The sequence below is a fragment of the Mesoplodon bidens genome (genome assembly GCF_964165515.1).
Source record: "Mesoplodon bidens genome assembly, chromosome: 7".
Lineage (NCBI taxonomy): Eukaryota > Metazoa > Chordata > Mammalia > Artiodactyla > Ziphiidae > Mesoplodon > Mesoplodon bidens.
Window position 1 is genome coordinate 20073089 of NC_138164.1, and position 19441 is coordinate 20092529.

The window sequence follows — 19441 nt, forward strand, 5'->3', positions numbered from 1 at the left end:
ACATCTTTTAAAATCTTTAGAGCAATCCTGTAAAGTAGGTAGGACTCTGCTGAAATAATGCCTCACTTGTGCTCTCTAGGCTCCAAGAGTGAATAGAGTTGCAGGTAAGGTTTTTAGGTCAGAGAGGAGAGAAGACAAAGTCCAGGTAAGCTAGGTCTAGGAGCTAATTCAAATCACACCTTGTACGTAATGAGAAAACGCAATGCACAAGGCTGATCCTGAGTTCGACAAATATAAAGAAACACTGGACAGGGGTTTTGCATAGTGTAACCTAGATGTCACCTGAAGTTTTCCACATTGCATGGGATATTAGATCCCCACCCCAACCCCCAAGATTTCTACAAATTCCTAGGAGGCTTACATTCTCATACTCATTTCTGGCTCCAAACTCCTTCTTCCAGTGAATTGGTAGAGTTCGTGGATCATCTTGGCATCTAACATGTGCTCTGTAATAAGGATATTGCTTTGACCCTGATAGAAATTCATTCCTGATATAAAATATCCAAAATAAAATAAAACAAAAACACTCATACTCTTTCAAGAATAGTAGATATTACCAAAAATATGTGAGGGACAAAAGAATGAATCATGTTGTCAAAACGGAAAAAAAAATTCAAATTGCACACAGACAATCTTGTCCGTCTTTTGGTCACTCTACGACCAGGAATTTTTTCTCTGGCCACTGTTTCCCCATTGTCCCCCGGATCCCAGGCTCACTCCCTCTTGCCACGTCTTTCCTCATCTGTCCCTCTGATCTCTCCTCTTTCCCAAGTTCCTTCCTGGATTAGTTCTAGGAACTTCAAATTCTCCTTATTCTATTTTGCAGAACAATTTTTCATTCCCCTCAATCTTTGCTCTAAAACTTGGGCTCACATCTGCCTTTCCCAATCATTACATGCTCAGCAGAACAGAAGGGATTTTCATGTAACTAATGCTTTTAGAAGACTTTCTTTGTATGTTGGCCCCATTCTCTCAGTTATGATTATACAACACATTTTTTTTCCTCCATTACATCATCACTTAAAATTTCATACAGTAGCAACATATTTGTCTCCATGTCTGTCCCCAGTGCTCAAATGCTAACAATAAGTGAACACACTTTCTGGAGAGTAATGATGGAGGCTCCAGATACCAACATGCTTTAGTCTAGAAACAAAGATTAAGATAACCAGCCTACGTCTGCTCACTACTGAAACCCACCCAGCTAATTTCATCAAAGAATACAGAGCAGGAAGAGGCCAACCCTAGCAGGATGATAAAATACACACTACCTGTGTATGCACTGTTTTATTTTTTTAATTTATTTTTAAAATAAATTTATTTATGTTTTTATTTTTGGCTGCATTGGGTCTTCGTTGCTGCGCGCGGGCTTTCTCTAGTTGAGGCTAGCAAGGGTTACTCTTCGTTGCGGTGCACGGGCTTCTCATTGTGGTGGCTTCTCTTTGTTTCAGAGCACGGGCTCTAGGCGCGCAGGCTTCAGTAGCTGTGGCGCGCGGGCTCTAGAGCGCAGGCTCAGTAGTTGTGGCGCACGCGCTTAGTTGCTCCGCGGCATGTGGGATCTTCCCAGACCAGGGCTCAAACCCGTGTCCACTGCACTGGCAGGCGGATTCTTAACCACTGCGTCACCAGGGAAGCCCCACTGTTTTATTTTGTTAATCTATTTTTCTAATTGGAATATATTTTCATTGCCGAAAAATAAACATTACCAAAGGATATAATTAACCATTGTTAATAGTATATGTATATATATACGCACTATATCCACACACAAATTTTCAAAACAAAATTGGAATCAAATTATAATAACTGCTGCACTGGTTTTTGTTTGTTTGTTTGTTTGTTTGTTTTTTGCAGTACACGGGCCTCTCACTGTTGTGGCCTCTCCCCTCGCGGAGCACAGGCTCCGGACGCGCAGGCTCAGTGGCCATGGCTCACGGGCCCAGCCGCTCCGCGGCATGTGGGATCTTCCCGGACCGGGGCACGAACCCGTGTCCCCTGCATCGGCAGGTGGACTCTCAACCACTGCGCCACCAGGGAAGCCCTGCACTGTTTTTAATTAAAATGTAGGAGCATAACTTACACATCTTAATTTTAAAGGTTAAATGTTTTTATGATGTGTGCACTTTGGGAGGAAAACAAACTATGAGGAACCTTCCACTAAAATTATTCCTTTAAGTCACATTGCTTGGAATGTTAGATTATATCAAAACAGAATCCGACTATATCATCTTCATCAAGCAATGGACACTTCTTTAATAAGCTATGGTAGCCCAAAAAACAATCTGAACCATTAAGGCATGGTAGAAGATCTCAGTGTGTTGCCATTTCTTTGAATGTGTTAAATGGATCACATTTGCTGCAATGAAATAAACTGTTGAGACTAAAATCTGCAATGAAGTGAAATGTGAACCTTTGCCTATAGTCAAATCCTTCCTGTCATCGTACTTGCTGTTGTTTCGTAAGGTGGACACCTAGCTCATTGATTTTCAATCTCCCTTCCTTTCTAGTCTATATTTATAAGGCTATAAACACAGCATTTAAAGATGCTTTGACTGCAGGAAATGAGTTTTGCCATGTACCATTTTTAATTGACCTATGAATTTGTTATTATCATATAATTTCTACCATAACTCATTCTTTGACCTATAAATTATTTTGAAGTATCTTTCTTACTTTACAAATGTATCACACTGGATACTGTTTTGGCACTTGTTGAGGCTTCTTTGTAGTCTACATACATGGTCAGGTATGCTCTTGAAAAGAATGTGTATTCTCTAATTGCTGGGTTCAAAATTGTATATATGTCTACTAAATCAAACTTGTTGATTTTATTGTTTAAATCATCTATGTCGTTATTAATTTTTGTCTAATTGATCCATCCATCTCTGAAAGATCCTTGGAATTTTCCACACTTTCTCTTAGAATTCTGTGAATTTTGTTTTGGAAACTTTGAGGCTGTAATTATCAGGTGAATTTATAAAATATTGGTGAATTTTTTATTTTATCATGTAATGGCCCTCTACCTTTAACAATGCTTTTTGCCTTGAAGTCTACTTTGAATGATATAAATATAGATATGCCAGCTTTCTTTTGGTTTGTATTGCACTACATTTTTCTATCCCTTTGCTTTCAACCTTTCTATGTTCTTATATTTTAGGTATATCTCTGATATGGTATATAGCTGGATTTTGTTTTATCTCATCTGTGGATCTCTATTTTTTAAACAGCAAGTTTAACCCACTTACCCTTCCAGAAATCAGTGCTATATCTGGATTAATTTCTACCTTTATTTTCTGCAAGTTACCATGAATTTCTTCTTTTTCCCCCTCCTATTCTTTAAGTTAATTAGTACATCATCCCTGGACACCTGGACAATTTCTAAGTAAGACAAAACATTGGTCACCAATCAAAAATATTTTTAAGTAAATATTTTTATACATTATAAACTTACCATCAATTAACAGTTTAATAGAATGTTCCTATGCCCTTGGTGACATTAGTGTTACTGAGGTACTTTGTACATCAGCTCTTAGTCATCTGCCTTCTGCTTTTCTGTCTGTAAGAGAACAGAAATTTACTGCTGTGATTAAAGGTTATAACTAGATGGATAATTAAGACTATACTAGACATAGTAGGTGCAATAAAAATATAAATTTGAAAAAATTGATATTTGTCTGTTTATCAAGGAAATTTTTAGTTCATGAAGGTAGAAAATTTAACAAAATATGTTTGCCTAACATGCTAAGACTAATTACTTTTTTTTTTTTTTTTTTTTTGCGGTATGCGGGCCTCTCACTGTTGTGGCCTCTCCCGTTGCAGAGCACAGGCTCCGGACGCTCAGGCCCAGCGGCCATGGCTCACGGGCCCAGCCGCTCCACGGCATGTGGTATCTTCCCAGACCAGGGCACGAACCCGTGATCCCTGCATCGGCAGGTGGACTCTCAACCACTGCGCCACCAGGGAAGCCCAAAATTAACTACATTTTAAAGCTAAAGGTGAAAGTTTTAAATCTATCATCTACTCGTATATTTGTATAAGCATAACATATGAAGAAATAATAAGATTAGTAGGCAAAAAAGGCTTATAAATCATTTTTAAAGAGAAAATTGGTAGTACATAATGATTGATTTTTAAATATAGTTTTTGTGTCTTTATCATTCTCTTGAATCAGTCTTAGCAAAAGTTCCTCACTTCTGAAAGTTTCCTGTTGTGCATATTGTTACTCCAAAGCAAGATGTTTTATGTATTTTGGTATCTTTGACTTAAGCCTATATTTAATAACCAATATTCTCCGACAGATTTTTGTTGTTGTTGTTGTTGTTCATTTCCTAAACTCAAGGCTTAAATTCAGAATAATAGAATTGTTAAGAGGACTTTTACATCCAAACTTTCTTTGGGGTGTCCTAGATGACTACAGTATTTTCTTACCTCATGAAAGGAGAGATACTAAAAATATTAGTTACGTTTGTATTCTTCATACTTTGATTAGCTAAAACACTATATGAGCTGACTTTATTTTTTATTAATTAATTAATTAATTTTTGCCTGCATTGGGTCTTCATTGCTGTGCACGGGCTTTCTCTAGTTGTGGCGAGCAGGGGTTACTCTTCATTGCGCTGCACAGGCTTCTCATTGCGGTGGCTTCTCCTGTTGTGGAGCAAGGGGTCTAGGCGCACGGGCTTCAGTAGTTGTGGCACTCGGGCTCAGTAGTTGCGGCACGCGGGCTCTAGAGCATAGGTTCAGTAGTTGTGGTGCATGGGCTTAGTTGCTCCGCGGCATGTGGGATCTTCCCGGACCAGGGATTGAACCCATGTACCCTGCACTGGCAGGCAGATTCTTAACCACTGAGCCACCAGGGAAGTCCCATGAACTGACTTTAGAATATCCAAGAGCTCTGCTATGGGATACAGATGTTCAATGGGACTTTTCTTTCTTTAATAACCTATCTTTTTTGTTGTTGTTGTTCTTTTTTTTTAATTTATTTATTTATTTATTTATTTATTTATTTATTTATTTTTGGCTGTGTTGGGTCTTCGTTTCTGTACGAGGGCTTTCTCTAGTTGCAGCGAGCGGGGGCTACTCTTCATCGCAGTGCGTGGGCCTCTCACTGTCGCAGCCTCTCTTGCTGCGGAGAACAGGCTCCAGACGCGCAGGCTCAGTAGTTGTGGCTCACGGGCCTAGCTGCTCCGCGGCATGTGGGATCTTCCCGGACCAGGGCTCGAACCCGTGTCCCCTGCATTGGCAGGCAGATTCTCAACCACTGCACCACGAGGGAAGCCCCTTTAATAACCTATCTTACATTAACCTCTTAACTTTGGACACTCCTAACTATGCTAAACCATTCTTGTTGACATGAAAGACAGACTTGTGTTTTAGTGATGCTTACTCAAAAGTAGGAACCACATAAGCTACCTTTTATAATATTATTTCATTGTCTGCTTCCTTTATAACTATTGAGTGCTACTCCAATCTAAATCTAGTTGCCATACCTCCCCTTCATGATAAAGAGTAATTTCAGTATTGTTCAACAGCTGTTAAACTCTAAGCAAGTTCAGCCACGTTTTAAAAGTTATTCTTGTTGTTTAACATTCTTAGGTGCGTCATAGCAAAGTAATTCCTAAAATTTAGTCTGTCATACTGACAAAAAATGCAAGTCTACAAATTCTCTCTTCCTGGATATCTCACAAATCCAAAACTTTCGTAGTGACCTAACCCTCCATTACCATATCTAATTTTCCTTCAAAAATTAATGACACTACTTCCCATTTTTCATTTTTTACAACAAAAAAATTGAGCTAGCCTCCCTCCTCTCTCGATCTTTCATACCCCCGTATAACTTATTGATTCTAAGTTCTAGATATCTCTTGAATTTATTTTCATCCTCACTACTACTGCCTTCAGAATTCATAATTGCTTTTCTGGATCACTGAAATAACCTGCTTCCTCCTTCAAATCCACACTGTGCACAGCTGCCAGCATAACCTATTTAAAATAAACATCTGGGGCTTCCCTGGTGGCGCAGTGGTTGAGAATCCGCCTGCCAATGCAGGGGACACGGGTTCGAGTCCTGGTCCGGGAAGATCCCATATGCCACGGAGCAACTAAGCCTGTGTGTCACAACTACTGAGCCTGTGCTCTAGAGCCTGCGAGCCACAACTACTGAAGCCCGCGCGCCTAGAGCCCGTACTCCTCAACAAGAGAAGCCACCACAATGAGAAGCCCGTGCACCGCAACGAAGAGTAGCCCTCGCTTGAGAAAAGCCCGTGCACAGCAGCTAAGACCCAACGCAGCCGAAAATAAACAAATAAATTTATTTAAAAAATAAAAATAAACATCTGACCATGTCATTTGCATAATTAACAACCTTCAGTGACTCAATTCTCTCAATTACTTACCACGGCATAGAAGGTCCTCTACAGTCAGTCCCTCTCTACGTTGCAATCGTACCGAATCACGTGCAATCTTCTGCCTGATCTATCTACCATCCTCTAGCCTCCTCACACCTCACCCCAGCTTCCCTGGCCTCGTATCAGCTCCTTATCTTTCAGAATCCAGGTCAAGACTCTTGTCTCCCATGAAACTTGCAAGCAAATTCTTCCTGTACCCTTTGTTACATCACTGCTCAATGTGCTTAACTATTCTCGCACTTATTACACTGTACTGCAATCATTTATCTGTTGCCCCAATTAGACTATGAATTCTTTCTAAGGGGAGAGAAATTCCTACCTCTTTTGCCACAGTACCTGGCACAGTGCCAATTACACAAGGTACTTAATACCGACCAAATGAATGTTGACTTCTACACCTTTTGAAATTGACTCCTACTTTCCACCGTCACTGTCTTCTACATCTATCTTCTTATACATCCTTCTGCCTCTAGTTCACCAACCTTCCTAATGCTGCTTGAATTCCTTCTGAAGCACAATTCTGATCATGTCCTGCCTAACCTCAGAAACCTTTTATTGCTGGTAGCCCCTGCCTCATCTTCGCTGCTGCTCCAGCAACTCACAGCAACCCATTGATTTTCCAAAGTGACAGCTCAGCTCCAACCTAATCACAAAACTGACCAGGATGTGGGGCAGGTCCACTCTAACCAGCCTCCACTCTAACATTCAGTCACGATCTAATGAAGCTTATTAGCGTTAGACACCCTTCCAAAGCCAAACTATGATCTGATGGTATCGGTGATAGCGACTCTATGGAAAAATCCATTTCCCCACTCCGTTTGAGAGCAGTGGTGTACTGGGGGCTGGGGGGATAGGGAGGGCAGTGGGGGGGGGGGAAGGAATGACTCCAAGGGGGATCACTGTCTATATATAGAGAATTCTAAAACAATAATGAAACTGACTAAAGGTCAGTCCGCTTTTTATCATCGTAATGAACCACCAATTCTAAACCAAGTCAGTAATAAAATACTCTTCCCTGCCAAGGCGGACTGGCCCACCACCATGACTCCTTGGTGAACCACTGCTACTCAGGCATCACCCCCTTCTGGAACCTTTAACCTGCCCCAAAACAGAGTTAACCACATCTTCCTAAACCCTTAATACATATCCTACAAGGCCGTAAGCACATTAAGGGGAGCTTATCTTTAACCTCCAGCATGAACACTTACGCTTCTAGCCAGCTCCCCTTCCATAGCTTGCCTCAGCTACCCAGTAAGGTCCTCAGTGAGTGAAATGCACCAACTCCCATTTCATCTGCATCACTAGATGAAACCATCATGCGTTACACTCATCCCTTAAGACCAGACTAACTGCACACAGTATAAAATTTGAATATAAAGGCTGGCAACCACAGAACACCATAATCTGGACCGAATTCTAATTCCTACTACTTAATCTTACTACTTTCCTCATACCAAACTACTTATACTCAGTATATTTCTGCCTATTACATGTAAGTCTTTTCTGTATTACAGCACTTTGTGTCTGATTTACCTAACTGCTAAACTCAGAAGGAAATTTTAAACACTCAGTCCTGTTTCCATGCTATAGATGCAATAGACACTCAGTTCTACTGAATAAAACTATGGACAATTAAGACATAAAAGAGTAGAACAAATTTTTATTATACAGCATTTTTATTCTTAAAAAAACTTTACCTTCATAGAATACATTTTCACATTAGCGATTCCCACAGTGGGAAAACAACTTATTATTACTTATAATTTTATATTTGTGAACAGATTATTTTAGGACAAGTAAAATAAACATATTTGAGGATTAAGTCTCCAATTTAGAACCTGTAACAATTTGAAGCATCTTTAAAGGGACCTCTTCCCTACATGAAACTTCTCTATATTCAGAAACTTTCCAGGCTCTCCTTCCTAGGATTTAGAAATCAGTAATGTGAAAACTCAGCATTTCTAATTTTCAAATCTCCCTAGGACACGTAACCATCAGTAACTGGTATCGACTGAACAGAGGGGGGGAAGTTTACAAAAACGAAACACTGCCTAATTTTCTGCAAAGTCTTTACTTATGAATTAACAGTCGTTCCCTTTCTCCATCATCCTAGGACAAATATAGAAGTTTGATCAAATATTGAGAGTAATAAAGCTGAATTCCCTTTAAGAGTCTGATAAATTAACAGGCAAAGGCTCATATATAATGTTTAGTTATACTGTGAGTCTTCTGAGAAGCTGTGAGACACCCCATTAACTCTCCAGAATAAAAAACTCACTCTCACAATTTCTTGGATACAATTTCTCTCAAATCTTTCTTCAAAGATTAAACTCTAAAAATAACTGGCTGATTAGGAGAAGAGGTTTACCAGCGGACTAATCCGTTATTTCCCTCTTATTGTGAGTTGAAATGGCATGACAGAGCAGAGGCAAGGAGGTGTACAATCAATTCTCAAGGTGTCAAGTCTAAAGGGTCAGAGCTTCCACAGCATAGCCACAGCTTTGCAGATGCCCACATCATGATAGTTGAAATAACAAAGCCCAGCAAAGGTGAACGCCGAGAGCACCAAAAAGCCTGCCTTGGCAGCTTTCTGCAACGCAGCCCCTCGAACATAGTCAGTAACAACTTGTCCAATGCCCCTAAAGAAAAAAAAAAATCACAGTACAAATGAAAAACCACAAGTGGCGTTAGAAGGCTATTCGGTTAACTTGGCTGCAAAAAGAATAATCAGTCAAGGTCAAAATGCAACTCATGGTAACAAAAATCATAAACCAAAATGAAGGAATCAAGTGTACCCTAACAATATAATAAAGACACCTTCCGACCCTTCAGATTCAATGTTCCAGTCGTTGATATCAAAGACAGTAACTAATTCCTACTCTATTTATAAAAGTTTGTTTTTTATTTTTAAACCCAAACAAATGGCCTACAGAGTTTTTCATTAATTGAAAAAGAATTTATTAAGCAGATATTATGTGCCAGAATCTGTTACGGATGTTGAGAGTACAGCAGCAAATAAGACAGCATTCCTGCCCTTATGGAACAAACATTTTAGTGAAGAGAAAGAAAAAGTACACACGTGCTATGAAGAAATAGTTTAGAAAGGATGGCTTGAATGAAAAGAACATCCCAAACAAAAGTAACAATGACCTTGGCATCTCTGAGGAATCGTAAAAATGTTATGTGGCTGGAGAACAGGGAGACCAGAAGGCGGGGCAGATCGCACAGGGCCTTGAAGGTCATAACAAGGAGTTTGAATTTTACTCAAAATACGACGGGAAACCACAGCTGTGCTTTAAGTGGGGAGTGACCTAAGTAAGGAGTGACCTAATTTTACTTTTTAAATAACAGTTCTATTGAGATATAATTCACGTACCATAAAATTAACAATTCTGTGGCTTTTAGTATACTCACAGAGTTGAGCAACACCATCACTGTTTAATCCCAGAACATTTTCATCAAAAACAAACCCTGTACCCTTTAGCCCATTACCCAATCACTAATTTGTTTTCTGTCTCTACATATTTGCTAACTCGGGACATTTTTCATAAATGAAATCATACAATATGCGGCCTTTCGTGTTGAGTTTCTTTCACTCAGCATAAGGTTTTCAAGGTTTAGCCATGTTGTACCATGGATCAGCACTTTAATCTTTGTATGGTCAAATAATATTCCTTTGTAAAAACATATCACATTTTGTTTAGCTATTCATCAATTAAGAGACATCTGGACTGTTTCGCCTTTTTGGCTATTATATAGTAATAACACTGCTATGAACATTGTTGTACAAGTTTTTGTGTGCGTGGGGACACATGTTTTCAATTTTGGTAAGTATACACCTAAAAGTGAAATTGTCAAGTCATATAGCAACTCTCTGTTGTTAACTCATATTATAACTCTTTGTTATAATAACTTTTGTTAGACCTGCCAAAATGTTTTCCAAGGTAGCCGCAACGTTTTACATTCCCAGCAGAGATATTTGAGGACTCCAACTTCTCAACACTCATTATTGTCCATCTTTTTGATTACAGCCATCCTGGTAAAGTGTAAAGTGGTGTAAAGTGTAAAGTGGTATCTCAATGAGGTGTAAAGTCAGTGTAAAGTGTAAAGTGGTATGAAGTGTAAGGTGTAAAGGGGCGGTGTCTCAATGAGGTTTTGATTTGCATTTCTCTAATAACAATGTTGAGCATTTTTTCATGTGCTTATTTTCCATTTGCATATCTTGTTTGGATAAATGTTAATTTTACCTTTTAAAAAGGTCACTCTGGCTATATGTGGTGAAAGGACAGTGCGGGCAGAAGGGTGGCAAGAACAGAAATAGAGACCTAGTTAGGAAGCAGCCGGAGTAGCCTAGGCAAGGCTGCTGGCTTAACTGAGCTCACATTATGTTCTGAGGAGAGAACTAACACGAGCTGATGGACTGGCTGTGGGGTTAAGACAAAAAGTAATACCTAGAGTGACTCCCAGGATTTTTGGCTTGAACAACAAGATTTAATTGAATTAGCGAAGAATGGGAGAGAAGGAGGTTTTGAGGGGAAATCAAGAGAGATTTCGGGGGCGGGGAAAGAGTGATTTTTGGCAATATTAAATTCGGGATGACTATTAGACATCCAAGTGGATATGTCGGTCAGACAACTGGAAATACAAGTCTGCAGCTCAGGAAAAGAAGTCTGATCTGAGCTCACCCTGGAGAAGTGTGTAGCCAGAGAAATTTAAGAAAGCCTAGAATGAGCCTGGACGTCAGACCTTTATTATTCAGAGGTCAGACAAGAGGCAAAGGAGCTGACAGAGGAGACTAAGATAAGAAAGTACAGCTGGTGAGGTAGGAGAAAACAAGGTGAGTATGGCATCTAGGAAGCCAAAGAAAATTTACTTAAGGAGAGAATGGTCGATTAAGTTGAATGCTGCTGAGTTTCAAGTGGAGGACAGAGAATGGACAACTGGATTTGGAAAAAATGAAGGTCTTTAGTGATCTTGATAAGAACAACTTCAGTTACACAGTTGGGATAAAAAGCCCAATTAATGTGGGTTAAAAAAGACTGGATGCTAAGGAACTAGTGCACAATTATAGACAAATCTTTCAAGTCTTTCCTGTGTATGTGTGAAAAAGGAAGAGAGAATCAGTAAGGTAACTGGAGAAATCAATCGTAAGTTTTAGAATGTATGACTTTAGGACTTCCCTGGCGGTCCAGTGGTTAAGACTCCACACTTCCACTGCAGGGGGCACGGGTTCAATCCCTGGTTGGGGAACTAAGATCCCATACGCCACACAGCACGGCCAAAAAAAAAAAAAAAGTATGACTAGATTTAGCTTATTCTGATTCTTCACCGATTTTGATGGATCTCCTTTCAAGAAACACACATCAGAGAAATCCTACTGTAGCTGTGAGCTAATATTTCATATGCAACTGGAATCTTTTATTGTGAGAGGTCTATCTGGTTGAAGGGTAACTCTAACCAACCCTAGAAAACTAGGTAAGCAAAATCCCCTTTAATACTAGCTAGAAAATGATTCTGACAAGTTACTTACTTCCCTGGGGTTTAGTTTCTACAACTGTAAAACAATAGGGTTGGTTAAGATACTCCCCCAAGTGCTTTAAGTTCTAACAATGCAAAAAAATCCTCCCCCACCCATGACAGCATATTGTCCCTGCAAAACAACATAAAATGGACAACTTAAGGAACCCAATTGTTATTAACAAACTTTCTAGAAGGTTCATTAACTTAGAAAGTCTAACAAACTACACTGGGTAAAATAAATAAAAACTGGAAATTCATCCATTCGACAAATATTTACTTAGTGCTATGTGTGAGATACTGCCCTAGGCACTGAAGATACAACAACAAGTCAAAACTCCTATTACATTTCTTTGTTTAAAAAGGGCAAAACTGAACTATAGTGTCTAGTGATGCACATTTGGGTGATAAAACTATGATGAAATGTAAGAAAATGATTGCTATAAAAATCAGGATAAAATTGTTTCTGGTGGGGGGATGTTGAACCATTATGACTGAGATAGAACACAAGGAAGAGGCTTTTGCAGTAGGTGGCAAAGGTCTATTTCTTGACCTGGGGGCTATTACTATTATAATAATTCACTAAGCCATAGATTTGATTCTTACGATTTTCTGTATCTGTGCTTTCATTCTCGTGAGGGGAGACAAGAAATATACAAGATAATAAACAGATGATAAAGTATATTAGAATGAAATAAGTGCTACTGAGACAATAAACACAGCAGAGAGGGATAAGGAATGTTGGGAGAGACACTGCAATTTTGAGTAAGTCGTTAGAGACAGCTTCACTGAGAGGTAACATTTAAGATGTGAAGGAAATGAGGCAACAAGCCAAGTATATAGCCAGGAAGAGTTTCAAGTAGAAATAACAGTAAGAGTAGAGCCCTGAGGCCTGGAGTGACCCAGGCGTGTTCAAGAATTAGCAAGGGGGCTTCCCTGGTGGCGCAGTGGTTGAGAGTCCGCCTGCCGATGCAGGGGACGCAGGTTCGTGCCCCGGTCCGGGAAGATCCCACATGCCACGGAGCGGCTGGGCCCGTGAGCCATGGCCGCTGACCCTGCGTGTCCAGAGCCTGTGCTCCGTAATGGGAGAGGGCACAACAGTGGCCACCAAAAAAAAAAAAAAATTAGCAAGGAAGCCAGTGTGAATGTGGCAGAAAATCATTGAAAATGAGGAAAGAAAGAAGGGAAAAGACCATATAGAGTCTGTAAATCACTGTAAGAACTCTGCCTTTTAGTTTAAGTAAGATTAGGAGACAATGAAGGGTTTCGAGGAGTGTATGGACCTGTCTTAATGTTTTAACAGGATCACAGGGGCTGCTGTGTTGAGAACAGACAGTCCAGTTAGGAGACTACTTCAGGAATCAAGCATGAGGACCAGGTTTGGGGCTTGAACAAACAGAAGAATGGAAATGTCATTAATTCAAATGGGCAAGAATACTGGAGGAAGAGATCTGGGGAAGATCAGGAACTCAGTTTTATGACATGCTGTGTTCAAAATGCGTACAGATATGAAAGTGAAGACATCAAAGAGGCATGTGGATACATAAATCTGGGCATATAAATAGCTTATATATGTTTTAAGATTCTCTTCAGATCTTCAGTATCTCAACCAACTTCTCCCTCATACGCAATAGTGAGACAAGCTCACAGCAAACAAACTGAGCAGACAAGGTAACACTGAAAGGACTGCTGTACTTGCCAGTGACTATGAAGAGTGAGGGCTGCAGCCAGAGAGTAGTCCACCGCAGAGCAAGGGTTCAAATAAGCAGCTGGAATTAGGCCCAGGAGCAAAACACTGACAACCCTCTCACCAGTCCAGTGGAGAGATGCAGCCTTGGAACCAGCTGTAGAAAGGAAGGACGAGATTCATAAGAGTTGCAGGGGGACACACACATCTCAATATTTGCCACAAAATAACCCAAACTGACATAATGGCAAACAGAATGCGTGGAAGACTTAACTCTGAGCATAAACAGGGTAAGACAAAGGTAACGGAGAGATGCAATCTCCTTTCTTTGAAGTCTTTCAGCATAGGGTGTCTCAACGCCTACATATATTAATTAGAAGACAGATCCACTTTGCTTATAGGCAAGAAGATGCACCAAGTATCTTTGCAGAATTACCAATGTTGGACTTCAGTGTAATAGACAGATACCTTATGAATATAAGTTGGTGACACCTATGAAATTCCTTTAAAACATCACTCTTTTATTTACACCTAATCTTGGTAAGTAAAGTAATATTAAAAATCCTCCCAAAAGAAAATTAAACCAGACAACTCAGAGAAGCAAAGTTCTCGGGCTTCCCTGGTGGTGCAGTGGTTAAAAATCTGCCTGCCAATGCACGGGTTCGAGCCCTGGTCTGGGAAGATCCCACATGCGAGGAGCAACTAAGCCCGTGCGCCACAACTACTGAGCCTGCACTCTAGAGCCCGTGAGCCACAACTACTGAAGCCCGCGTGCCTAGAGCCCATGCTCCGCAACAAAAGAAGCTACCGCAATGAGAAGCCCGTGCACCGCAACGAAGAGTAGCCCCTGCTCGCTGCAACTAGAGAAAGCCCGCCCGCAGCAACAAAGACCCAACATAGCCAAAAATAAATAAATAGATAGATAGATAGATAGAAGCAAAGTTCTAATGTCAACTTTTAGGATCATCGTTCTTCTTCTGTCCCGTTACTTATAAATAGCCAAAAATAGATATGGAACATGAAAATTTCTTTTATTTATTTTTTTTATAAATTTATTTTTATTTATTTATTTTTGGCTACGTTGGGTTTTCATTGCTGTGCACGGGCCCTCTCATCCAAGTTGCGGTGAGCGGGGACCACTCTTCGTTGCAGTGCGCAGGCTTCATACTGCGGTGGCTTCTCTTGTTGTGGAGCACGGATTCTAGGTGCACAGGCTTCAGCAGTTGTGACTCACAGGCTCAGCTGTTTCGTGGCATACGGGATCTTCCTGGACCAGGGCTCGAACCCGTGTCCCCTGCACTGGCAGGTGGATTCCTAAGCACTGGACCACCAGGGAAATCCCTGAAAACTTCTTTTAAACAAGTGAAAATAAAATGGGCTTTAAACATCTCTTTGAGAGCCTCTACCTTTTTTTGGTTACGTACCCCACTGGGAATCTAATAAAAGGATGGAGCTACTTCCTGGAAAAGTGCACATAGGTACACACATTAAAAACTGTGTAGGGGGACTTCCCTGGCAGTCCAGTGCTTAAGACTCTGCACTCCCAATGCAGGGGGCGCAGGTTCGATCCCTGATCAGGGAACTAAGATCCCACATGCCACGCAGCGTGGCCAGAAAATTTTAAAAAAACCAACTGTGTAGGGGCTTCCCTGGTGGCGCACTGGTTAAGAATCTGCCTGCCAATGCGGGGGACACGGGTTTGAGCCCTGGTCCGGGAAGATCCCACATGCCGCAGAGCAACTAAGGCCGGGCGCCACAACTACTGAGCAGGCGCCCTGGAGCCCACGAGCCACAACTACTGAGTCCATGTGCCTAGAGCCCGTGCTCCACAACAAGAGAAGCCACCGCAAGGAGAAGACTGCACACCACAATGAAGACTAGCCCCTGCTCGCCGCAACTAGAGAAAGCCTGTGTGCAGCAACGAAGACCCAATGCAGCCATAAATAAATAAATAAATAAATAAATAAATAAAAATTTATTTATTTATTTAAAAATAAAATAAAGACTGTGTATACAACTTTGGGGGCCTTCCCTTAGTCTCATGCACCCCAAGTTAAAACCACTCTGCTAAATCTAACTGAACAAAGCTCAGAAACAAAAACTTTTCGAAGACAACGTAATTCTAAAAAGCAGGAAAGGGCTTCCCTGGTGGCACAGTGGTTGAGAGTCCACCTGCCGATGCAGGGGACACGGGTTCGTGCCCGGGTCCGGGAGGATCCCCCATGCCACGGAGCGGCTGGGCCCATGAGCCATGGCCGCTGGGCCTGCACGTCCGGAGTCTGTGCTCCGCAATGGGAGAGGCCACAGCAGTGAGAGGCCCACGTTATCGCAAAAAAATAAAAAATAAAAAAATAAAATAAAAAGCAGGAAAACTATACTTGCCTAATTACTCATAACTCAGATGCAATTATAACTGGTAGACTTAAGAACCAAAGAAGTCTCCTCTGTAAAATACTGATCTTTCTAGACTTTAAAAATGAAAATATAGTTAACTTGTTATTCACCTACAGATTTTCTAAGATTTAATAATACCTAAACAGTATTCATCCAAGAAATGCCATGATTTTAATGTCAACCTAAATAAAAATAAGCATGTCAATTACAGCTATAAATATGCATGATTTTTTAAACTGTCTACTATTCCAAATTATTTGTATCTGGCTCCTCTCCATTAGCCACATAAATAAAAGTAACTAAATTATATTGAATAGCCTCTTCCTACAGAACTATTTTCTTTTTAAAAAATTTAAAAAGACTTAGACCAGAAGTTTCTGTATGAGTGTAAATGGCATGATTCAACCATGCTAGCACTGTGTGCCCAGGTGTAGGCTAGGTCTTCATTCGATAGAGCTGGACACAAGAATTCCTCTCAGAGACAGCAAGTCCTGCCAAAGGCATGATAATCAGCCCAGATGAAGATGGACATACAATGGTGGCTGGGTGACAGGTGAATTTGCTGTATTCCACACCATCCTGGGGCTGATCGGTCCTGGAGAAATGCTGAGACATGAGCCGGTCTGACCACTGGGGTTCGGAGGAAAAGAGCTAAGGAAAGAGACATTAGGGGGATCATAAGCACCTCTCCTTTAACAGGATTGACAGACTTTAGATAAATGACCACAGGCAAGCTATTTAACCCCAAACAGGGAATAACCAACTCATCTGTAAAATGAGGATAGCATCTATTTCACTGGGTTGCTATGAGATTAGACTAAGTAGCCATGGAAATATTGAAAAATCAATGAACACTTACATAAAAGGGCTTCACTTTGACTAATTAAAAAAAATAACTTATAGCTCCTTTCTTCTCCCATTTATTCATCTATTCATCCAACAAACATTTAATACATGCAAGATTATGCTCTGCACTAGAGCAAGAGAGATAAAAGAGAAAGTCTTTGTCTTCAAGGAATTCAGTCTACTTTGGGAAATACCATCTTCCTTTTCAAGATCAATTTCTCTGCTTGCACTCTTGAACCCATCCCTTTCTGTCCTCTTTTAGATCTTGTCTCTTGGTTTAAAAATACGCAGACCTAGGTACACCCAACCCTACCAATACTGCTGTGAGATGATGAGCAATTAAGTTAAATAGGCTCTCCAAGAGTCAATGTCCTCTCTTTTGTAAAATGAAAATACTGGTACTTACTTCATAATACTCCGTTGAAAATTTTAAAATATATGTAAAATGTTCAGCATAATTCCCAGAATGTTATAAGCACTCAATAAAACGTAATTTCTCTCCTGTATCTTTAACCTCTCCTTCCTTCCTACTGACCATTTTCCCTCAACTGATGTAATATAATTAACCCTTCCCTTGATCCTATGTCCTCTAATGCCCATGCACTCTTCCCCTGCTCCCTTTCTTCACTTTCCAAACGTGCTTCTTTAAAGTGTTGTCTAAATCACCTCAACTTCCTCATTTCCTTATCGTTCTTCAACTCTGAAACACGTCTTTATCCCCACCAAAGCTGCTTTAGTAAGTCACCAATGGTCTCCTATGGCCACATCCAATAGGCACTGTTTAGTCTTCATCTTACTGGGCTTTCTGCATCACGTGGCACTGGTGGCCTCTCCTCCCTTCTCTTCTCTGAAAGAACTCTCTTCTACTTCTCCTTTTGATTCTCTCCTCTGCAGCCGCTCTTAAATGTTTGCCCAGGATTCCATCATCTGCCCATTGCTCTCCTTGCTTCCTATGCCCACCCCTAGACATTTTGTCCACTCAACTTCTAGTGCCTTTAAGCTGATGAAACCCAACTCTGTATACCCAGGCCTGATATCTCTCCAGAGTTTCAGAAGTTTAAGTGCCTGGAAGGCCTCTCCTCTGAGATACCCCACACAGTCCTCAAACTTACCATGGCAAAAACTAAAATCACCCTTCAACCCACTTTCTCATTTAAACTTGCCTCCCATCTACATGCTTACCACTTTATTTAAGGACATCCCAGCCACTCTTTCACCTTACCCAGAAATCTGGAAGTCATGTAGGACATTCCCTCTAAATTCAGTCAAATGCCAAATCATACTGATGTTATCTCCTAACATTTCCTGAGACAATCTTCTCTTATGTACAATTTTCCAAGTTCAAGACCTCACCATCCCTGCCAACACTGCTACAACATTGTCTCAACTCGTCTCCCTGACTTATGTCTTAGCCTGCCCCATTCCCCATGACAGCCATCTACCACATTGCTACCAAAGTGGTCAATGTAAACTGCGAATCTATGTCAAACCTTTCAATGGCTCCCCTTCACACGAAGTAAAATGCATACTCCAAATCAAGACAAGTTCTTCTGTGATTTGATTTCAGTTCACCTTTCCAGAACCATCTCATTCCTCACCTTGAACTTCACACTCTAATATCTGATTTGTTTTATTTTCTCTCATAACAAGCAGTTTCTACACCTTCATCATTCTTTTGCTCATCCCAGTGCCCTAACTGTAACGCCCTTCTTCCTGTGGCCTTCCTTACCCTCAACACTCAAATCAGGCACACCTCCTTCAAGAACCCAGACAGGGTGATCCTTCCAGAACACACAGCTAATATATTCCTCCTCTGGACTGGCATACAATTTACTTACTGCACAGTTTTTACTTTATGTTATATTATGTCTATATGTGTTTTCTCTACAAAAACGAAAACTCTTTGAGGGCTGGAACTATGTTTTTTCACATTTGTAACCCAACCATAGTACAGTGCCTGGTATAACCCAAATGCCCACTTCAGTAATTATCGCACTGAACTCCAAGGGAAATAGGCAAGACGTAGATTGGGAGTGAGACCCTGACACTCTTTTGCAATTCAGGGAGGGAGCACTCTAAAAACAGCGAATGGGGAGAAAAAGAGAACTCATGTGAATAGCCTCTGCAAGGCTGTAACTTTCAAATTACCCCCATCACCACATCAGCCCAGAGCAGGGGAGATATGCCCTCGGGTAAACATCTGGGCCCGCAGGCAACGCTGGTGATGCTGTGGTTTCGGCAGGAGCTAGAGCTGCCAAAGGGAAGGAGGAGGGACACCCCGCCCCCACCCCACCCCACCCCACCCCCGCTCAAAAGGTCTCACCGCCCAGCACACGAATCCTCACCGCATTCCCTTCCCCGGCTGGAGGTTGTGCTAAGCACCTCCGGCTGCCAGGATCCTCACCTCGCCCACCTCCGGCACCGCAGAGGACACTCAGCCTCCAGAGAGTCGCCATGTCGCTCGGGAAGGCTCAAGGTCATCCAGCAACCCGGAAGCAGTCATATGACAACATCCACCCCGCGACGACGAAAGAAGACGAGGAAAAGGAAAACGCCGGGTGAACCGGAAGTCGGGGTTGGCTCGGTCCCG

General features: G+C 41.2%; 1 protein-coding gene across 2 annotated transcripts; it reads right to left on the reverse strand.

The window, feature by feature from the left end:
- Positions 1 to 8459: 8459 nt before the first annotated feature.
- Positions 8460 to 19363, reverse strand: SDHD (succinate dehydrogenase complex subunit D). Of its 2 annotated transcripts, XM_081238735.1 has the most exons (4): positions 19256 to 19363; positions 16540 to 16656; positions 13624 to 13768; positions 8460 to 9046 (listed from the first exon to the last, which is right to left on the reverse strand). In XM_081238735.1, the coding sequence occupies exons 1-4, from the start codon at positions 19305 to 19307 to the stop codon at positions 8881 to 8883; spliced, it is 480 nt and encodes a 159-aa protein (XP_081094861.1). In that variant the 5' UTR covers positions 19308 to 19363; the 3' UTR covers positions 8460 to 8880. The 2 variants fall into 2 exon arrangements, with proteins under 2 accessions (XP_081094861.1, XP_081094862.1); XM_081238736.1 differs by lacking the exon at positions 13624 to 13768.
- Between the last annotated feature and the right edge of the window lie 78 nt (positions 19364 to 19441).